The 20936-nt window shown below is 37.5% G+C and overlaps 3 protein-coding genes across 3 annotated transcripts in view; 2 read left to right on the top strand and 1 right to left on the bottom strand.

Annotated features, from left to right (window-relative positions):
* Nucleotides 1–15370, top strand: part of LOC139982132 (uncharacterized) — a 50901-nt gene extending 35531 nt beyond the window's left edge. The window contains exons 14-15 of the mRNA XM_071994729.1: nt 9129–9205; nt 15276–15370. Coding sequence (XP_071850830.1) covers nt 9129–9205; nt 15276–15280 — 82 coding nt within the window. The 3' untranslated portion in view covers nt 15281–15370. The remainder of the gene's footprint in view (nt 1–9128; nt 9206–15275) is intronic.
* The window catches only part of LOC139982120 (uncharacterized), a 671468-nt gene that overhangs the window by 239004 nt on the left and 411528 nt on the right, over nt 1–20936 (top strand). The gene's annotated exons all lie outside the window — the stretch shown is intronic.
* LOC139982149 (uncharacterized) lies at nt 816–6997 on the bottom strand. The gene is made up of 3 exons (XM_071994754.1): nt 6770–6997; nt 4505–4605; nt 816–3640 (listed from the first exon to the last, which is right to left on the bottom strand). Exons 1-3 carry the CDS (start codon nt 6853–6855, stop codon nt 3441–3443), a joined length of 387 nt encoding a protein of 128 aa, XP_071850855.1. The 5' UTR covers nt 6856–6997; the 3' UTR covers nt 816–3440.

The raw sequence follows: 20936 nt of genomic DNA, 5'->3' as shown, positions 1-20936 counted from the left end.
TCAACTTTACATTAATTAAAAAATGTTTATATTGACAATTTTCCTTGTTTCTCCGAACTTTTATCCTATTATTTCAACTTTTCATCTTCAAACTCCGACTGTGTTCGAAAAAATCACCTTTTACCGAAACTTCAGATTAGTTAATTCTTTTCTTTCGACAATATGTGTGAACAAGTTCACAATTTTAGTTGATTTTTTACAATTTAATCTGAAAATCCTCTTCTCTTTGGTTCCTTGCTTTTTGCAAAGCAAGGAACCTATGCATTCAACTTGGTGTGTGTGTATGTGTATGTGACGATTGGCTTGTGTACACGATATCTCAATAATGAAATGATGTATCATGACTTGGTGGGTTGATAGCCCATAGTGAGAGAAAAATTCCTATTGTATTTTTGTGCCCGCAAAGGTCAGTTAGGGTCAAAAAATGGAAAATATTAAAAATGCAACAACTCCCATTGACAGGGTCCGACATGGTTGATATTTTGGGAGTTTTTGTGAATGGGGTCAGGAAACGTTTCCAAACTTAACGGTCATGTGATCCAAGTTCGACAAAGGTCAATGAGGGGTCAAAATCTATTATTTTTGCAATATCTTGAGTCCGTCAAGGTTGGGAGTTACGCTATTGTAATCCAATAGTCGACCTGCATTTGGGTGACCTTTGACCTCCGTTGACCTGTATTAGTTCTTTCAAGTTTACTATTTGAATTTTCGTGTCCATATTCCGATCTAAATTGTCCATAAATTGACTCCTCTGCAACCTTTGTGTGGGAATTTATTTAAGATCAAGGTTTCGTTTGGTTCTGTTAAAATTCTTAAAGGTGGGATCGCTCGTAATTTCCTCGTAAATTCTGTCCTTCACACCACCCGATTCAAAAATAATATCAATACTACCCTCTACCGGTTCGTCGCTGTTGTCTCGTAATTTCTCAGCAATCCCGTATTTACGGCTAGTAAGCAATAAACGGGTTCGGTTACTTGAACGGTGGCCTTGGCGAAATTCCTGCATAGTTTCTTGTCTGTGGCAGTACAGGGAGTTGTTATGGAACAACTCCCTGGTCAGTAGTATGCGGTATTACGCCGCGTTTTCGTGTGTGTTGTGTGATACAAAACTCTGTGCTTTGTTTTACGTTCAGAACTTTTCACAACTAATGGGCTGTACAGTATAGGTTACGGTCGAGCTTTGCATCAGGCGTAATAGTTTGACCAGGGAGCTGCTACTCTAGCAGTTCCCTGCTTTTACTCTTTTAGGCCTACATGGTGAGCAGTCGAAGTCAAGAAACAGCTCAAGAAACTAGTAGTTATGAACTTTATGTCTGATTCACGCTGACTAGTGTCACAAAAAGACAAACGCGAATGAGTGAAAAAATTGACTGAAGTGATTACAAAATTGGGTATCAAACGTAAAGTCAAGTCCGTCATGTGTGAACAATTGGTATTTCAGCCAATTTAGGTATTAATTATACATAGACAGAGTCACAGCTTACATTGTATTTTATATATAAATTTTATTTATATATCAGGAGGGTAAGACAAAGCATTTTATGTCATATACCATATATAGATAAATATGTATATTTAATTATTTTGGACTCCTGGCAACGGGCCCTTTAGGCGATCACAGAGCACTTGCCCTAGCTGCACCCCGTCCTCCTAACCGGTGCACGTAAACCCTGTCCTTGCACCCCTTTGACCCGAATTAAAAAATAACGAAACTTGAACGGAAAAGGGAAGGAAAATACGTTGCCATAAGGGGCGGCTCCACCCTCTTTAGAAAGGATTGGCAAAAAGGGAATAAGTACATGAACAAAAAACTAATAGTTATTTCCATTGAAAAGTGTCTCGCTGAGCATCGGCCGTCAAAGCAAAAAACTTTTTTTTTCTAAATCACGTCAGTGTATTGCTTTCCAGCGTACTGTACTCCCAGAATTGACTCTCCTGCTTCTTGTTCCGAACGGCTCCCAACGAAATGCCAAAAAGTCGGCAACGGGGTTGGGGTGGGTTACCCAGCTCCACCATGGGGCACCTCATCTCGACTGACTCGAATTACAACTCGAAACTTTAACTGAAATTGGATTGAATTTAAAAAAAAAATATACACTAGCTGTCTGCATGGATCATACTTATCTATACTATTGTGTGACCATATAGGCGAACAGGCTCTATATAGTCAACCAGGAGAGACTGGGGGAAGCTTTTTTTCTTGCCACAGAAAATTAAACATTGCCCGGAAGTTCCTAGCACGATTAATTCATTTCAAACTTCGACGGCAATGAAGGACAAAGAGAACCATATAGGCCTATGCCTGACTATAAGATCATTGAACCATCACGAACAACTCCGAATAATCTTCCATTTGCCGATTCATTACACTGGGGATAAGGGGTGGGGGTGGGGCTTTCCATTTGATCCGCAAATATATTGAACGGTCACCACAACAAGGGTGTATAGCTTGGGACTAGCACGGGGAGACTTGTCAACCTTGTGAACTTTTTTGGGGGTGAGACGCGGGGGGGGGGGGAGTCGGCAAACTAAAACATACAGGGTAAACAGAGGGGAGGAAAGAGGTCAAAAAAGAAAGAGTGAAAGACAGATGAAGGGATGTAGGAAGAAAGTAAAGAAAATGTGGAGATGGAGGCTAGGGGTAGAGATAGATATGATATGAAAGTACAGAGAAAAAATACAAGAGCAGAAAAATGGAGATCACTGGGATACTGTCAAATACACAAGAAGAATATACAATCTAAATACTGGAATTAAATAATGCACAACATAAATGCAGCTTTATGACATCAACAAATCAAAGGGGAAGGATATAATGTTTCAAGGATGCTGGAAAATAAGACACAACAGAAGATGATTATGGTTTCTGATCTATTAGGCTTCTTCTCTCTACTGCTACCAGGATGTAAGAGACCACAGGGACTCGCACAACTCTTTAAGTTGTGATGACCTCTGACCCTTACTATGCCTAACTGTTATCTTGCCAGGATATAAATACACCAGTGCATGATAGGAGGTGAGAGACAGGACTGATTGATCGTGTCGATAGGGGTACATGTGATTCAAGAAGATAGATGTAAAGATTAGCATCGTTTGGACACTTCAAATGGGACCCCCTCCCCACCCCCCCCACGTTCAAATCATATCCCCTCCTGGCAACGGAAATGAACACCAGTATAAATAAACCGATACAGATATTTATACACGCTGTGCGTGTAGGTCTATATACAATATAAAGCTGGCCATTCTCTGATTGTTACTCCTTGATTGAATTTCCCCAACCTTGCCCACCTTGACTTAGAGGGTGGCCAAGCTCCTGATTCACAGTCATAGCTACTATCGAACAAAATGGACGATGGACGAAAGCAATTTATCTCAATCTGGTGATGCAGATGTATCATTAGCTGCTAATCCAACGTTTGTGAATGTCGCACAACCTGTCAACAAAAGTCTGGGAAAAGTGCTTGCCCATGCCACATGTATGATCTCTTTAGTTCAGGATCATGTAAATGTGGCAATGTGTATTCGTATAGTCTGAGGTTTCTCTCCCATGCTGCTCCATATCTAATCCTACTGACATTGGACAGAACATTGGCAGATGGCTTCTTGAGAGGTGTTGAAGTAACTGGATCAGGAGTATCTGTAGAGATTCCATAAAACAAGAGTTACTAGATTGCAAGTATCCTGCTATAGCTTCTATGGCTGTGACTAAAAATATACCTTTTGTTTAGAACTTATCACACTTATGCAGCACTGGAAACTGATATTTCAATTTAAATGGTGTCATTGAGTTTAGAGGACATTGAAGTTACAAGTATGTTGTTGAAACCAAGACCACCCTCAAGAAGCAGTTCTAGTCACAAGTCAATACCATGAACATGGAGACTCCAGTAGGGGAACCCTTTCAGCTCCCCAATCATACCATTAAAGTCATGTCCCAACAGGTAACTAAATTCGTAGACTAACCATCGCAGACATAGTACACCACAGCAGAAATAGAGAGAGTGGACGGAGTGCCCTAGCACCATTCAACTGAATGGGCTCAATATACAGGAAGGACATGACTAACTTTATCCTGCTCCATCTCTGTATTCTGCTATAGTTTATTCGCCCTCTCTCCTTACTTAAGCCTCGCTTTGTACTCCACAGTTTATCTAAATACCTCTGCTTTCACTGACTCCTTTTGTTCAATACACCATTAACTTCTTTCTTTGTGTTCACCATGTCCTCTCTGTTCCAGGCTCTATTGTGTCTCTTGAATTTACTGTTACTAGTCAGTTTGCCTCTAAAGAAGATCCTGATAATATCAGGCCCACTTACTTTTATAAATTCTCATACACATGTATGCTTTTTAGTGGATGAGCAATATGCTACCATCTTTTTCTTTTCTTTTGGAATTTAATGAGAATGAAATTGTATTATTTTTCTGATCACATCAGATCAGATAAGATTAGCACTGCTCTTCCAGTCTGTAATTCATGCAAGGATAAACATATAAATTTACCTTCTCCTTTCTGAGTGTCCACTGATCTTTCTGTGGTGACAGCTGCTGAGAATGCCTCTGTTTGACTTTCAGCATCTTTCCGGAAAAGATGCATTTGAAACCTATACAATGAAACAAAAAAAATTGTCCGTAAATCATATAACTGAAATAGTAATTTTACTGTACACCCCAAGCTTAATTGTATGCGTAATGAATCTGGTAATGACCAAATCATTACAAACATACATGTTTTTATCATACCTACCCAAGAAAAAATATGAAAGAGAAAAGTAACAAACAAACACATAGGCAGATTTCAATAATAACATATTGTTAACCCACATTGATTTAAACCCAGATAAGGATGAGATATCCTTTCATACTCTTCTTCAACATATCCATAAACCGCGGTACCTTTCAAGAATTGTAAGGATAATTTTGTGTTGCCCAACTGCTTGCCCAACAACTTGAGCTCACATGTCAATGTAAAATTTACTATGTAAACTTCCTGTCTTAGTGAACTGATTGGTTTCATATCGCTAAAAGATGTCCAGTCTTTTGATCAAAGTTTGATGTACACTCATTATTTACCTACTGTGTAAACTTCCTGTTTATGTGAGCAGTTGGTTTCATGAGTGAGAATTGAGATGCTAGCTTACTCCATGACATAAGCCCACCATTGTGAAAAATTCCTGTTTACATGAATAGCTTGATTTCAGACTACCATTAATTTAACGCTAGATTACTCTCCACAAGAGATAGTTTCGGCCACCAAATTTAATAGATATTATAATTTTTGAACACTAAACATCAGATCATTCACAAGAAGCTGAACAAAAACAAGCATAGTACTGACTATATATAAAAAATATGATAACTTAGCACAGCATCATAAAGTATGAGCATCAGGCCTACACAAAAAAACTGGTACTTTCTTACCTCCAGGCATGGCTATATAAAGTTTTATATAGGTATAGCTATATGTACTAATATGGTCCCTCAATTTGTGAGGCTAATTTACCTAATTTCTTGCATAGCAGTTGGGTTCCTTCAAAAATCCCAAACACAGAAATGTACACATGATTGCTGGAATATTGGACAGACAGTCAGTAGATAACAGTATAACACCATGTTGCCCAAATGAACCATTAAAACTTGATTGCATATATGCTGGCTGTGGCTGACCTTAGAAAAACCTAAGGTCTAGTTGCATACGCAGCGGTGTGAAAACATGTGAATCAGTTAGTAGTGATTCTAAATTATTTATGTAGATGCATTATTTTTATAGCAAAAATTGCAGGTCCATGTGGTTGTACTTTTACAGCACAGTAGGCCTTCCTCACTGGTGTATATTACAAAATTAGGGAATACAGTTACTATGAACACTAAATTCAGATACTTATTACTAATACTAGGCCTTAGTCCTATGTTATATGCCTAGTTAATTATGACTGGGCATAGGTGATGCTTTTCTTTCAAATGCTCATTCACAAGAATTATTCCTCAAACAAGGACAGCTGATAACAATTTAGAACCTGGAGGGGGTGGGGATGAACAGATCACCTAGGCCTAGTGGTTAGAAAATATATTTCCATCAATTTGTTGAGGCAAAAAAACAGTTTACTTTTTGGTGATGAGAAGGCCCAGCTTTCCATGGCATAAATATGAGGAGTGAAACTAAAGACCCCCAGTCCCTGTCAGTCTTCTTTAGGAAGGATATTTTAATTTTTAACTGTATACAGTACAAAGTGGCTATTCTTATGACTAGTCGTAAGAATAATTTCCGACTACGCATGGGCAGTTGCTATTTTTATGATTAGGAGTACTAATTTTACGACGAGGAGTAACAATAACTTCCGGTTAGGGTTAGGATTGAGGTTTATGGTTATGTTTAGGGTTACCCCTACTACATGCGCAGTTGCTTTATTTACTTTACTGCACTTGAATTTGCCTTTGTCGTAAGAATAGTTTATAAATAATTGTTACGACTAGTCGTAAGAATAGCCACGGCCTATACAGTATCCTCATGACAAGCATTCACAAACAGTGATGATGATGACTCAGTAATACAACTTACTGCTATTTTGTGCTAGGATAAGTATGATAAGGTTAGCATACGCTAGGTCCATTGGAAAAATAATGAATGATAGGCCTAGTTACAAAGCCTAGGCTCATCAAATCATGTATGTTACAAATACAATAGCAGAGACACTGCGAAGTTCGAACACCTAAGCCTTAAAATACCCCAAAAAACTATCTTCATTTTATTGACAGATATGTACGTACATACTTGCGCACGGGTCATTTTGGAGAGGAAATAACTGTAGCTTCCTAGTTTTTAGTGATATTGGCTTTCGCTTGTAGGTTATCATGGTGAAATCGTGTATTTCTTAGGGGTGTCCGAACTTTGCAGTTTTCTGTACTTCGCAACACTGACAGTTACCTAGGACAATACCCTGTAGTACTACTATGTACTAGTATTACCCTATACAGTTTTAGCCTAGCTTAGCAAATCATTACCTTTTTGTGTGATCCTAAAGCAAATGTTCTGCGAAATCTGCGTTGCTAACAGAAGTCAAATCGTGGACATGTTTTTAGAGTTCTTTCTCCATTTGCCAGTTTACGTAGGAACGTAGAAGATAGATCTTCGTGGCATCTCTTCGTCGCTGTTGTTCCTTTGCACTGCTGTTTTTGTCAGGTCCATGCAACAATGGCTTTCCTCCACTTGAACCTACGCTCGTTCCAGGATAAGGTCGTTTTCTTTCGCCCGATTCTCCTTGCCCTGATCCCTTTTCCATGATTGTCACTATACTCTAGTCTTATCGAATGTATTTGTACGAAAATCGTACAGTATTCTTTACTCAAAAGGCACACAAACAACAAACTATCGCGTACGAAAATCCTTTGCGGTAAACAGTACAATAATCTGAAATGCTGTGTTATAACATTATGTGTGCATGGGTACGGGCTTGTTACGCATACGCTTGCCTGTGCTATTCACTGATCTAAATTTGCCACCGAGGTCACGTGAGTTTTCGGGGTCCCAGTAAACCTCGCTGAAACCTCGAAAATGCCAGCGCCCTCAAAAAAAAAGTCTACGGGCGATATCGCCTTTAATAAGAACAGTAAAGATGATTCTGTGGGTTTGTAAAAAAGCCAACTCTTGCTCATATCAGTCACCTGGTCCTCAACTGGTTCTCAAAAGGACCAACAGTTGATTTGTGATATTTTTGGCAATAATATTGTGTGTTTACATCGGACCACATAACAATTTTAGAACAGTGCTGCTCCTTTGTAAATATTCCTTACAAGCAAGGAACCATAGTGCCCTTGGGCACTTGTTTATATGAGTGGTTTTCATATCAATAAATTAGACTTTTCGTCATTAGCAGTAAGGTACACTGCTCAGGGAGCATCTATTGAAGTATTGCACCTGATATAGGATTTTGGAATAAGTGTTGAATGATCAACACTAATCCAGAATGATTAACGATATCATTTCCGCTTCTGAAATTAAAAGTAATGACCTTAGAGCATATTCAGCTACAATTATTCAAATGTCTATGTTTACCAAGCAATGAAAATGTATGTGTTTGGCTAGGGCGAGACTTAAGCTATTCAAATCATAGAACAAGATTTTTGATTCAAACTTATGAAACTGCAATGAGTTTTTATTTCACAAAAAGTTAATGAGAAACATCAAGTAGGGCTTAGCTGTTGTGTTTCTGAAACAACATGTACATTTATGTGGGCGAACAACAAAAAGTCTCCTTGTTAAACCTTCCTTTTGAATGGAAAGGTTATAACTCCGATTGTCTCGGATGGGACATTCAGTTACCCAACATAATATTTTCTAAAGGAATATTCCATGTTCTTTCTTATAAAAGTAAGTTAAACATGAACATTAAGAACTGAAATTGTCTATTCGTGTTGGGTTAAAAAAATGTTGTTTATAGTGCAAAGAAAACTTACGATAGACTGCTGAACTAAATGAGAAGAAAGACAGTACTACTGTAAATAACAGAGATAAGTCAATCTGCGTCATGAGGATTTTAATTACGATACTTTGAAATGTAGTGGTATGACAAGTAATCAAAATTGGGAGATTTTATATCTCGTTAATGATATTTAGGTGTTTAATATAACACTACCCCTCCACTGAATGGCAGCTTTTACCGAGGCTTTCCTCTTTTATTTATTTGGCGCTGGTTCAATCTTTTACTTAGAAACCGATGGCAACAATTGGACATCGTTTTGTTCGCTTTAATATGTGTAATTTAGTAAAGTTTTAGATCTTCCATTCTCCCCTTTAGAAACTTCTAGCTCATTCATCTTACTTTGTTCTAGGATAAGCATACATTTATACTGATCACTAATTTCACTGGTAAGAACATGCATGATTCTATCTTGTATTTTTGTAAGAAACCACCTAAGCATATTCCATTGTATTCCCTTGACGGTCCAGAACAACCAAGCAATATTTAGTGTAAAACTATTCACATTTAAATGTAACAGGAACATTTACTACCAAAATATAAAGGTTCAGTATATGTTTAACAAAGATGTGCTTTAATGATAGTTGCCCCCTAGATTATCGTGTTTATTCGTTACATTTTGCTTGTTATCCTTCATTTCTACTAAAAAGGTTCGAAGGTTGTCTGCTGCCTCTTACATTCTCTTCGGAGTCAAATCCTGCAAATATGCAATCAAGAGTCATTAAAGGTATGTTTATATAGTCAAAACTATTCATCTTATATTATCAGGTCTCCTCACATTCGTTATTTATTCTTTAAACTTTTTCAAAAATAAAGATTTCAGTGACGCAAAGAGGTTAATATATGTTATAACATTTAAATTAGCAAATATAAACAAAGTGGTATGGACTATGGTCTGTGACACAATTGTCTGGTATTCAATTCTTACTCTCAACTGATGAGTCCCAGAAGGGGAATTTTTCTGTTGTGCTGAACTTCAAAAAAAATAGTATATATCTGTCATGTGATGTCACTCGCCATATAACCGTATATAGAAGACAAGAATAAATGGATTACATATTTCAGTACGTAATCCGTTCTCCTCTGTAGATGAATCTATCATATTATATTTCGTATTGTTCATTCTCTTGCACAAATTTGTATCTCTGACATCTTAGTTTTGTGGAGGAACTACGGTTACAGTCTGAATCTTCAATCCGGTGCTTGGGAGGTATGTTTTGTTTGTAGGGTCTTTGTTTTCATATATCATTGGATGTGAATGAATCATTTGGAATAAAGCACAGCAAATACTTTGCATCCAAGTTGTCAACGTCACCTTGTAGAGCATAATGAAAAAATGGGGTAATATCAAATATTTAATTTGAAATTGTGATGGACTGTTGATTGACATTAACAATATGCCCCTTGTTTTATAACTAATGTGAAATTATCTAAGCTGTACAAATAATTATCTAAATGATCCATATGACACCAAACTCATATTTCCATGGATATTAACATATGCCACATTACAAGCATTTTATACTAACATAAAGAAGGATTGATACATACCATTTCAGTAAACAATCTTGTTAATATTAACAAGCCACAGCGTGACAAGTATCATATACAGCAGTACTTGTATTCATATTATTATATGTAGAATAATCAACAATAGCAGAAATCTGAGATTTTAGTGCTACTATGATTAATGGTAAAGCCGACACTAAGACTGTAACGTTCTTGTAATCATCAATATTATTTCAATCGGATAAACAATACTGACAAATCAGTCTACAATAGCGTACCTGTCATGTCCACTTGAAGCTCTGGAAGATTTGAATGCCCTTTGAAATTGTAATTTCAAATCATTTAATTTCATTTATTTATTTGTTTTTATCACAATATTCAAGTGATAATAAAAAGCACATATAAAAATAACAAAAATACAAAGAGTTGTAAAAGTATGTGCTGTAAAAAAACATTTCGTCTGTCTTTACAGAAAATAACGAGCTCATATCTTTTTCGTTATCATTCATATGAATATATTTTAAGATGAATAAATCAAGTACATACCATAAATTCCCTTCTGGCTTCTCATTACCGTACTAAATCACACAATGATGTAAAGTAGCATGTTTATAAGCGAGAGTTTATGTTCGGTCAACTTTTGAAATAACTACCACTGCAAACTATTTTTTTTCTTTCTAAGAATAAGAAATAGTGATTATCAAGCTAGCCCAAAAAAAATATGTCCACTGATCAGTAGAGACAAACCCCAACCACCCACTCGAACATTTAAAAAAAAAACACAAAAGGACGACCAGCACGCAGCGAAACAAAACACCCCTCATCTGCAAACCAGCGTCCAAAAAAAGGCAGCCCAGATAAACGGCGAAAATCGCCTTCAACCTGAAGGCGAATATCACACTTCACCGCCTCCAGGACTGCCTGTCAACTGGCAAATGTAACCTTAAAAACTATATCACATCGATTCCTCCATAACAGTTTGTTTTTCAAAATAACACAGAGACAAATTATACGGTGCAACACAGCAACAGAACAATTTGGAGGGTCTATCCCATATAAAACAAAGCCCTGTCCTACCGACCATTAACGGGTACCCGTTACATGGTCTGTCCAGTTCTGAAACCACTCCCACAGCTTAAAACAATGGAAAAATGCCAACAAAAACATGAGCATTACTCTCTAAGCTAACACAGCCGGTCCTTGGGCACAGTCCATCACCCAGTCGCCAATGATACCTTTTCAGATTGGTCACCAAGGCACCGTGTCCAATATCCAGGCAAGATCACGGAGCCTGTTATTCAACCTTGAATGCACCGAACGCCATACTTCGGCAGAATTATGTCCAGGTACAAAAAATGCATTCAAAGCCCTATCCTGCAAGAAACTGTGAACGAGGTCTGGCCGTAACAGGTCAACAGAGGACAACTCAATAAGAGCGGAACAAATGACACGCACCACCCTGCTCGGAGTACTACTATACGGTTCTCTGTTGCTAAACAGCGCCGGGATACATCAACGCAAGTGCTACCCGTAACAAAAACGTACAAAATATGAACAAGGCAACCCTAGGTCAGTTCAGGCCACAAACAATTGCTTAAATACAAAAAGGTCAATTTACTTCCCAAATGAACCACATTTGCCACCCCCACCCCACCCCTAGATTAAGGTACTCCTAGGCAGTGTATACAGTGTAAGGAAGCTACGACTCCTAGACATGATACAGTAAAAGGAATAACCGACTCCCAGAAAGTGTTCACTGTAAAAGGAATAACCGACTCCTAGGTAGTGTATACAGTGTAAGGAATACCCGACTCCTGGGCAGTGTATACAGTGTAAAGAAAGCCTGACTCCTAGGCATTGTATACGGTTTCATGGGCCGATATATAACACAGAGACGGTAATTAAAGTTAGATAAAAAATATTGTGGACGTTCTGGAATTCCACACGAGAGCTCCTCTGTGGGGTGCATACAATAACCTAATCGATAATGCCATGATGGTAAGTTATACATTGAACAGGTAACATCTTTCTCCTTTTAGTTTTAAGCTAATTACAATAAAATGTTTGGATTGTCAGATTTCAAGACATAATTATTTTTGGGATTACTAATTGCAAGGGGAGCCCTAATTACACTCAAATATCGATAAATCGACAAACTTACATATCCAAACGGTTCGTCTTCCTGATGATTCATCCAGCCCTGGTTTGGTATGGTGGTGGTTCGGGTGGTTTTAGTCATTGGTAGATGGTTTCCGTTGCCTCGTCTGGTTGGATGTCGTCAGGCGGATGTTCTTCACATGGCTTTGGGATGCCTGCCCTTTTCTGTCTCGAACCTCATATGACCGGGATGTGATTGCCTTTGTCACGATCGCGTCCTTTCATTCCTTCTGCTTGTCTGTATTGGTCGCATTTGTACAGTGTCACTAACATTTAGAGGTTTAAGTGCCCTCCTTGGGGTTAATCCTTGTGCAACTTTGGATTTTTTTCAGTCAATTTGCCGCCAGATTCTTTGTAAATCGTTCGTGTCCAGTTAAAGTAGAAAGGTAGTGGATGGTATGAGGGTCTTTGTCCGTCTACCCATCAGTAGTTGTGCCGGACTTGCCTTGACACCTTCAGTAGGTGTATTTCTGAAGTTCAGTAACCCAACGCACGGGTCTTCCTTCGATACACGGCATTTAGTACACAGCCGTTTGGCAGTTTTGTACAGCTTCCTCTTCTGCTATGTTAGATTGGCTGTTTCTGGGGTCAACTTTTCATGTCGAAAATACCAAGTCTTGCTACAGTTCTGGAACCATTCGGACAAGTACTGCGGCCCATTATCACTTATCACAACGTCAGGTATGTCATGCCTGGCGAAGTGATGACGGCTTCTGATGTTGTCTCAGTCAAGTAATCAACCTCAAAGAAACTGCTGTAGTAATCAATAGTGATCAAGTAGTCTCGGCCACATAATGAGAACAGATCTGTGCCGACCTTTTCCCATGGTCTGTTCGGGGAAGGGTGTACAAACAATGGTTCCGCTGCTTGTTTGTCACTATACGATCAACAAGTTTCACAGCTTTCAATAAACTGTTGGATTTCTGCAGACATATCTGGACAAAACACAAGTTCTCGTGCACGCCTCATGCAAGAGTTAATGCCTAGATGACCAGCATGTACTTTGTCTTTTATCTGGGATCTCATCGCTGCTGGAATGACGATCCTTTCTCCAAGAAGGACAATTTCATCTTGCACAGTTAGCTCGTCTTTGTAGCTGTAACATGGTGTAAGAGATGGGTCAAGACCTCTTTTCTCAGCCGGCCATCCCTTCACTATTAACTCTTTTAGCTTCTGAAGGCAAGCATCATATTATGTAGCAACACGGATTTCATTAAAACGTTCGCTTCTGATAGAGTGTTAATGGTGTTGCAATGTTACCTATTTGTTACCTATTTGTTACCTATCTCAGCGTTTTCCTATTCCTTTTAATGTCGTCGTGACAAGGTGTCGGACAGGACCATTTGGTTGCCTGATCTGTACGAAAGGTCAATGTTTTACTCCTGGGTTTGAAGCAGAAGTGATTGAAGCCCTCTCGGTGCATTGGAGAGTGGTTTCTTAATGATTGAAACCAGAGGTTTATGGTCAGTAAGAACATAAATCTGTCATCTATATGTGTATGATGGAACTAATTTAGACCATAGCTGACTGCGAGCATCTCTTTCTCGATTTTTGCATATCGACGTTTAGTCTCTGTGAGAGTCCTGCTGGCATATGCAACCGGTTTACCGTCTTGGAGCAAACAGAGCCCAAGCCGTATTCACTTGCCTTATCTTCCAGCATTCATTTTTTTTTGGGTCATAGAATGCTAATACTGGAGAATTTTGTACCTTCTTCTGGACTTCTTCGAAAGCTTTCTGTTGACTTTCTGACCAATTCCACTGTGTGTCTTTTTTGATCAGATCTTGTAGTAGCTTCGTTGTATCATGGAGGTTGGGAAGAAACTTTTCAAGATAGTTTATCATCCCAAGATACCTTCTTTATTCTTTCAGATTGGACGGAGCTTGCATGACGGTGATGGCATTCGTCTTCTCTGGATCGGATTGCAAGCCATTCTTGGTTAACCTTTGACCTATGAATGTGATTTCGTCTAGTCTTACTTCAAGCGTATTCTAGTTTAGCTTAATTCCTTGTTCTTGGCATCGTTTCACGAACTATTTGATATTGTTGGCATGCTGCTCTGTATCTTTGCCATGGATTATGACATCATCGGCAATGCACACTACTCCCTCTAGACCTTGCAGTGCCCAACTAGCTTCTTTTGAAATATTTCCGAATTTTCTTGGTAGAATACATTTTATAACTGAATACTCATTTTGTGACCAAATCTGGAAGGACGTCTTCGTTTGATAAATTGTATAATAACGTGTACCATATACTGCAGAAACAACGGGGATTACAAAGAGCATAGTCATGTAAACATGGTAGGGACACTTAATTCAACTCTTGATTAAAATATGTATTAATGGTTTTTGGGATTTATGTAAATGTGGACGTCGTTTCCCTAATGGAACAATGCACATCGTTAATTTGGTTACCGATTCTATCATTTGAATAATAGTTCATGTTTGCTTAACTGATCAAAACAAATAAATGGACAGATATTTGTCATGATCTCATACTCTGTAAAATATTTCATCTTTTAAAATTAACACAAAAAAATTGCCAAACTACTAGAAGTTTATTGTAAATACATTAGGCATTTGAAGAAGGCAGGTGATAGGAAGTACTGCAACCACAGTTTTGTGGTATGGCATTCATTGCGTTTTAACTTCATTATAGTGCCGCTTAATTTTGTTAGCAATACTTTTATCTAAGTACCAATCCTTTTTTCTGAGTACACTTAGATAAAAATGCCCAGGAATAAATAGAAAGGCCCTGAAGATGGCTATATTTTTGTTCATACATCTTACGCTCTGGTACTACTAAATAATACCATAATCAATTCGGCTCCGAGATATGTGGTACTTTCATTGAACTTTCGTTTTGCCATAGTATAAGAAACGTATAAATAAACATCTAAACAAAATTGCTCGTAAGTAAAATCTACCATGAAACGATTAAATATCTTCCGTATTTTAACAGTTAATCGGTCAATCTTCTCTTAGAGATATATATCAATATATTTGATTTTTCCGATAAATACGAAGTAAGAATCTAAAGTCAGATAAATCAAAATACAGCTAATAATACTTTATATGATAAAATTGTAATTTATTTCAGCTAATATTATTTTTGTTTTATATTATCAGGTTGATGATGTAGATAAAGTCAGGGAACTATGTACCGAGGACGTGGATATTTGCCACGATGCCAGTGAGTTACTACAGAGATGTATTATAAAGCTTCTGGAGAACGCATCTTACTATGACGTAAGTCAGTAACTATGGCACGCCGTTTGTACAATGTAACTTTATGTTTCATTGTTAAAACAAGAGGGAGTCTTCGTATAGCACTTATTGCACTTATTTCATCTCCAATGTACATTCAAGCCATTTCTGTAAAAAGAGCAGGTTGTTTTGGATGTAACAATACCATGACACCGTAACAAACATGAACCATTTGTTGTAAAATAACAGTTGGATATAGGTCACAATTACATCATGTTTACTATGAATAACTGTCTTTAACTGGAAGTAAAATGATTTCATATCCACGATATAACTTTTCTGTGAATGTAAAATCTAATGCTGATTCATTTCCAATGCACATACATTGAGACACTGCTCAATGTTTAATTCGGATGTGGAGTTTGTAGAATATATGACTCGGTGCATAACTATGCAAACAATGTGTCTCATTAACCATGTATATTGTTCGACATATTGAAATATTAGAATTCTTACGACCTGAATTTGTGGTTTGAATGTATACTCGTTTATAAACACGACACCGTTTCCCACAAACTGTTGTTAATTTACGTCTCATCGTCCAAAGTCTCACCGGTATTCTACCGTCAAAATAGATTAAGTTTAACAGTTCACTAATTGACTACTCCTTCGATTTATGCCCTCAATTTATGCCTCGATTTATGCACTCGATTTATGACTAGAATGCCGAAAATGTTTACCCGCGATTTGTAGTATTGCATACAGTTAGTATTGAGCAGTATGTATGTGTATGCATCTACACCTCGTTTGGCCTCTCTTGCAATTGAACTTTAATCAGACTATGCTATCAATCACAAACATATTTAGGTTAATTAGCATGTCGGTAACTTACATGTTTCGGTATTTCATTCGACGGACCTAATGATTTGTAAAAAACAATCGGTGTCACATGTTTTCATTTCGAATATTCGATTGCACCATTTGATTTTCCGCATTATCACCACTTTTTGGAGTAGTACCCTTCCTGTTTAGAGCGGTAACACATATCGCAACGCTACCTAAAACAGTGTAGAACAAATCTCAGGACAGTAGCAAGTGTAGCCACAACATATTTGAACTTTACATTTTTTCCACCAAAACAAAGGTTATACTTGCTTATCCTTGTTCGACAGTGGACAGTTTATTCCCATATTTTGTGTGTGTATTGTTTTTGTTATTACCAATAAGGGAGCTTATAATGACGCTCCTCTATGGAATAACACATTGCTGGCTAGCGTAGTAGTAGTAACACCATATACAGAATCACTCGATAACACCAACAATGGTATGCTGGTTATAATCCAGCCTTCCAATAGTACAATATTAGTAGTATTGTCATATGTAGCAGCGACATCGCTATATGTATTAGTGGTAAGATCGGTATTTGTTTTGTCAATGGCTTCTGGACTCTTTGGATAGTGGCACTTAATACCAGGGACAGTTACACCACGTTACACCACCTTTACACCACCAGTTACACCGACAACTTTACACCAACAGTTACACCACCTTTATGCGTTCCATGTATTTGAGCTAATAACGTGTTACGACTTATACAACACAGATGTGTTTTCACGTCCTTTTCGGCCACCTACAGACTATTTAAATAATATTTTGCATGACCAAAAATACAAGTTTTATTTCCTTATATTCCTCATAACGAATTGGGGCTTGTATTGGTTCTTTCTAAAGTGAATCGTCTATGATGATATAATTATACACGTAGTACGCCATGTGCATTCTTGATCATATTGCTGACCGGATTAGGAATACGATACTTTGCCGTAGGCCAACCCATACAGACCCCCCCCCCCTTATTCGTAAGTTGGTTCCCATTGGCACCACCCACCATGACCCACATGATATTTATTTCCACGTGTCACAAAGATAGGCGGTACTTAGCTTTTGCAGTGCATGCTGTGCATTATCTTGTAGCGAAAAATTCTCAGTGATGGCAAGTCAATGCATCTTTTAATATCATAAACTAAGAGTGAATGGGGTTTGGTAAAACAATATCACACTGCAGGCCAGATTGAAAACACCGTGCCGGAATTTTTTCTGATGCATCCTGTCGCGGGCCAGATCGAAGTTTTGTTGACCAGGCCCTAGCGGGCCGGGTGAAACTACTTACGGGGTCACTGGTGGCCCATGGCTGACGTAGTCGTTAAACATAATTTTGCGATAACGACAGACGTTATACAGAGGATTTAGAGCGCGGAATACATGCTGAACATTAAGGCACTCTGCACTCTAACTCTACTGGTCAGTCTACCGAACTTTAGGATACACAGGAAAGGAAAACTATCCGACAGGAATTCTTACAGTATCTTACGAAGCTTTGTGCAATCGTTTGTAATGAACATCGTTAATCCAGAAACTTATTTTGCCAATAGATTAATATAGGTTAAAATATTCCAGATGTGAATTCATGTGTATAGACGAACGAACGAACGACGTGAATTATGTGACTACATATATACTGCGTAACATATGTACAATCACTGATATGCCTAACGTCGTTTTGTCGTCTAACGCCGGCAAGAGAAAGCTTTTCCAAACTAATTACCTCCATTAAGTACAGCTCGATAGCTCGGGTCTATGCATCTCAGCTATAAATACGGTGCAGTTCTTTACCAACCAATCACAAAGTACCATGCTCATCAAGGGTAAGCGTCTACATGATTTAATGTCAACGCACCTCAGCTATAGTTACTTAAACATTCACATACGCAAATGTAAAAAAAAAAAATAGAAAAAAGGCGGAAAATATTACACATCCGTCGGTTCAGATTATAACAGCAACTCTGCATAAAACATTAAGATACCTAAAGTAAAAACTATATTTTTAATTCGAAACGATAAGCTATGCGAGATGAGTCAAAGTTGTATACCCGGCCTTTAATCGTTACATAAGCGGGTGAAGTTACCAGTTAATTGTTTGTCAATACATAAATATTATATAAATCATAGCCATATGGGAGCGGATGGTAATATATCATAATTTGCTAGTATATACCAAAATCAATTGAGGGGGGGGGGGGAGCAAATCAAACCACTCTACTGATCATGTTAAATATAAACTATTGATGAAGATAGTATTATAACAGAGAAAGAACAAGGTGGCTTTCTGGATGATTCTGCAGAACATAGTATACAAAATGGCCTAGTATATATATATATATATATATATATATATATATATATATATATATATATATATATATATATATATATATATATATATATATACAAAGAGTTGATACACAAAACAATGCTAACTGAGAGTAAACACAGTGCACGTGACTTTGGTCTCATGGTACACATTGAGTTAAAAATAATTAAGACGATTATATATATAATATCAAATCAGCATTCTTAACAACGGATGTCAATTAAATATCCGCTTAAGCCACAACTCTAGTGAATAAAACCTAAACATTGAGCACTTACGAGCTAAAGAGAGGCTGGTAGGCGTATAATACAGTGTGGCCACAATAAACACAAAATTTGGATTGAGCAATGTACAGCCTGCTAAATCTAAATTTAAAAAGAACTGAAGTAATAACTAGAAAAGGCAAGTTTTGAATTAACTGTTCGATAAAATTCCTGAACCTGACATTACGTCACTTTTTACGTCAGCTGACTGAGAGTAAAACGTTGTGACCCGTGTGGCCATATACCCAGACCTGGTGTTAATCTAAGAGTGGAAGAACACTGATCTATTGTTACAATGCTTTGAATTTTGTTTTTCATAATCACAAAATAAAATTAAAATATTTTGCTCACACCGCCACGTTTTTTTTTATGATGATGATGATTTATCCCCGACCCAGTTTGTTTTTACCATATATAAATCATTTTTATTTCCTGTCACTTCAATAATTTAAATTAGACAATATAGAACATTTACAGCTTATTAAATTAAGTCGATACTAATCAAACAATGTTAATATGAACTGAACAAGATCCCTATGTTTATCTTCTATGTTACAATGAGATATATTTGAGGAAGAATGGGAATGGGTGACTCATTGATCCAACGCTATTCCATTCTTGAAATAAGCACCAGTTCCAAGACAACAAAATCAGTTGATATCAAATCAGTGTAACTGTAATAGTTAAGAAGCAAATTATGATGATAAATTGAGCTGAACAAAAAATCACTTCCGTGAAATGACGTCACACTATGTGATTAACTAAAGTATATGGCGTATAGCGTCATACAGTGAGTCTGTGTGACTAATGATGTCACATAAGTAATGGTCAGGTGCCAAAGTTCAAAGAAGAAAAGCAACAACGTTGTCGCTATTACTCATATCACAAAATGACGATATGGCGCAACCTTCCATACACAGGATTATATTTCTTTTTTCCCACTTGTGTGGGTAACAGGCAATATGAACCCACCTTCTCATTATTGTTCACCACCCCCCCCCCCCCCACCTCGCCTCGGATATCATTGTAAATATGTACAATGCTTAAGGCATATTTTAAGGAACTTCGTCAAACGTTAGGAACGTCAACTACGATTAGTACTCCTGAACGCCATTTAGACATATTAAATTTCGAGAAAGATAGATTACAGTACTGATAAAGAAATTCAGGACCTTTGGAGTGGTTATCGATCAGTGTAAAATACTTAATCGAATATCCTGGATCGTTTCTATCATAATTCTCTTAATTGTCTTCCTTTCTTTCAGATTCCCATTTCCTGTCTGTATCTGAACAAATCCTTCAGTAAGATTGATGCCGGTGACCTCATCCTACATTCAGGGATACTTCTGTCATGTCCTGTATCAGTAAAGAAGGTAGTAATACAAACAGAGCAAGGAAGAGAAATGACAGAAACAGAGGTTGTTGACATATTGATGTTTGTACAGCAGTCACATCAGTTGGAGAAGCTATGGTAAGTATTACAATGAGAACCGTATCAACATGTATCTGTACAACACATTCATAGAAAGTACAGTATTCTTCCATATAGATTGTAGATGTCTCCATGTAAATCAATGAGATAATAAATAATGAATAGATACTTGTATTACAGTAAATAGAGTGAGATTAATGCTATACGTATCCTACGTTACTTTCTTTGGTATTGGCAACCGCAAACCAAATATGCTACTCGTTTAATAGAGGCGAATGGTGTATTCGAGTTAAATAATTTTGACAAAGCGAAATGTTACAATATACAATGTTACTGGGTTGTGCCTGTTATATTTTAGGGGAGGGGGAGGGGGGATTGTTAACTCCAGTTTCAACAGTGTCCTACGCAGTATTTAACTGGTTTCGTTTACCCGTGTTGTATGATATATTGCTAATGGCTCTATATATACACAAGAGGACAGAAACCGATCAGTTTCTCCTCGGGGACAAGAATGCACAGCTAACGGAAATCGTAAATATGCGGTTTCCATCACTTCTCCTTTTGATGACATACAAGTAAAGGGTTTGAACGAATGCTTTGATCCAAAATGTCTAACGATGTCATTTCTGCTTCTGTAATTATACAATAGGCTAACAAGTTGGTTAGCATTTTATAAG

This window comes from Apostichopus japonicus, chromosome 16 (assembly GCF_037975245.1).
Source record: "Apostichopus japonicus isolate 1M-3 chromosome 16, ASM3797524v1, whole genome shotgun sequence".
Taxonomy (NCBI): Eukaryota; Metazoa; Echinodermata; class Holothuroidea; order Aspidochirotida; family Stichopodidae; genus Apostichopus; species Apostichopus japonicus.
The sequence above is the reverse complement of the archived record's forward strand: the minus strand, read 5'-3'. Positions and strand labels throughout refer to the sequence as shown.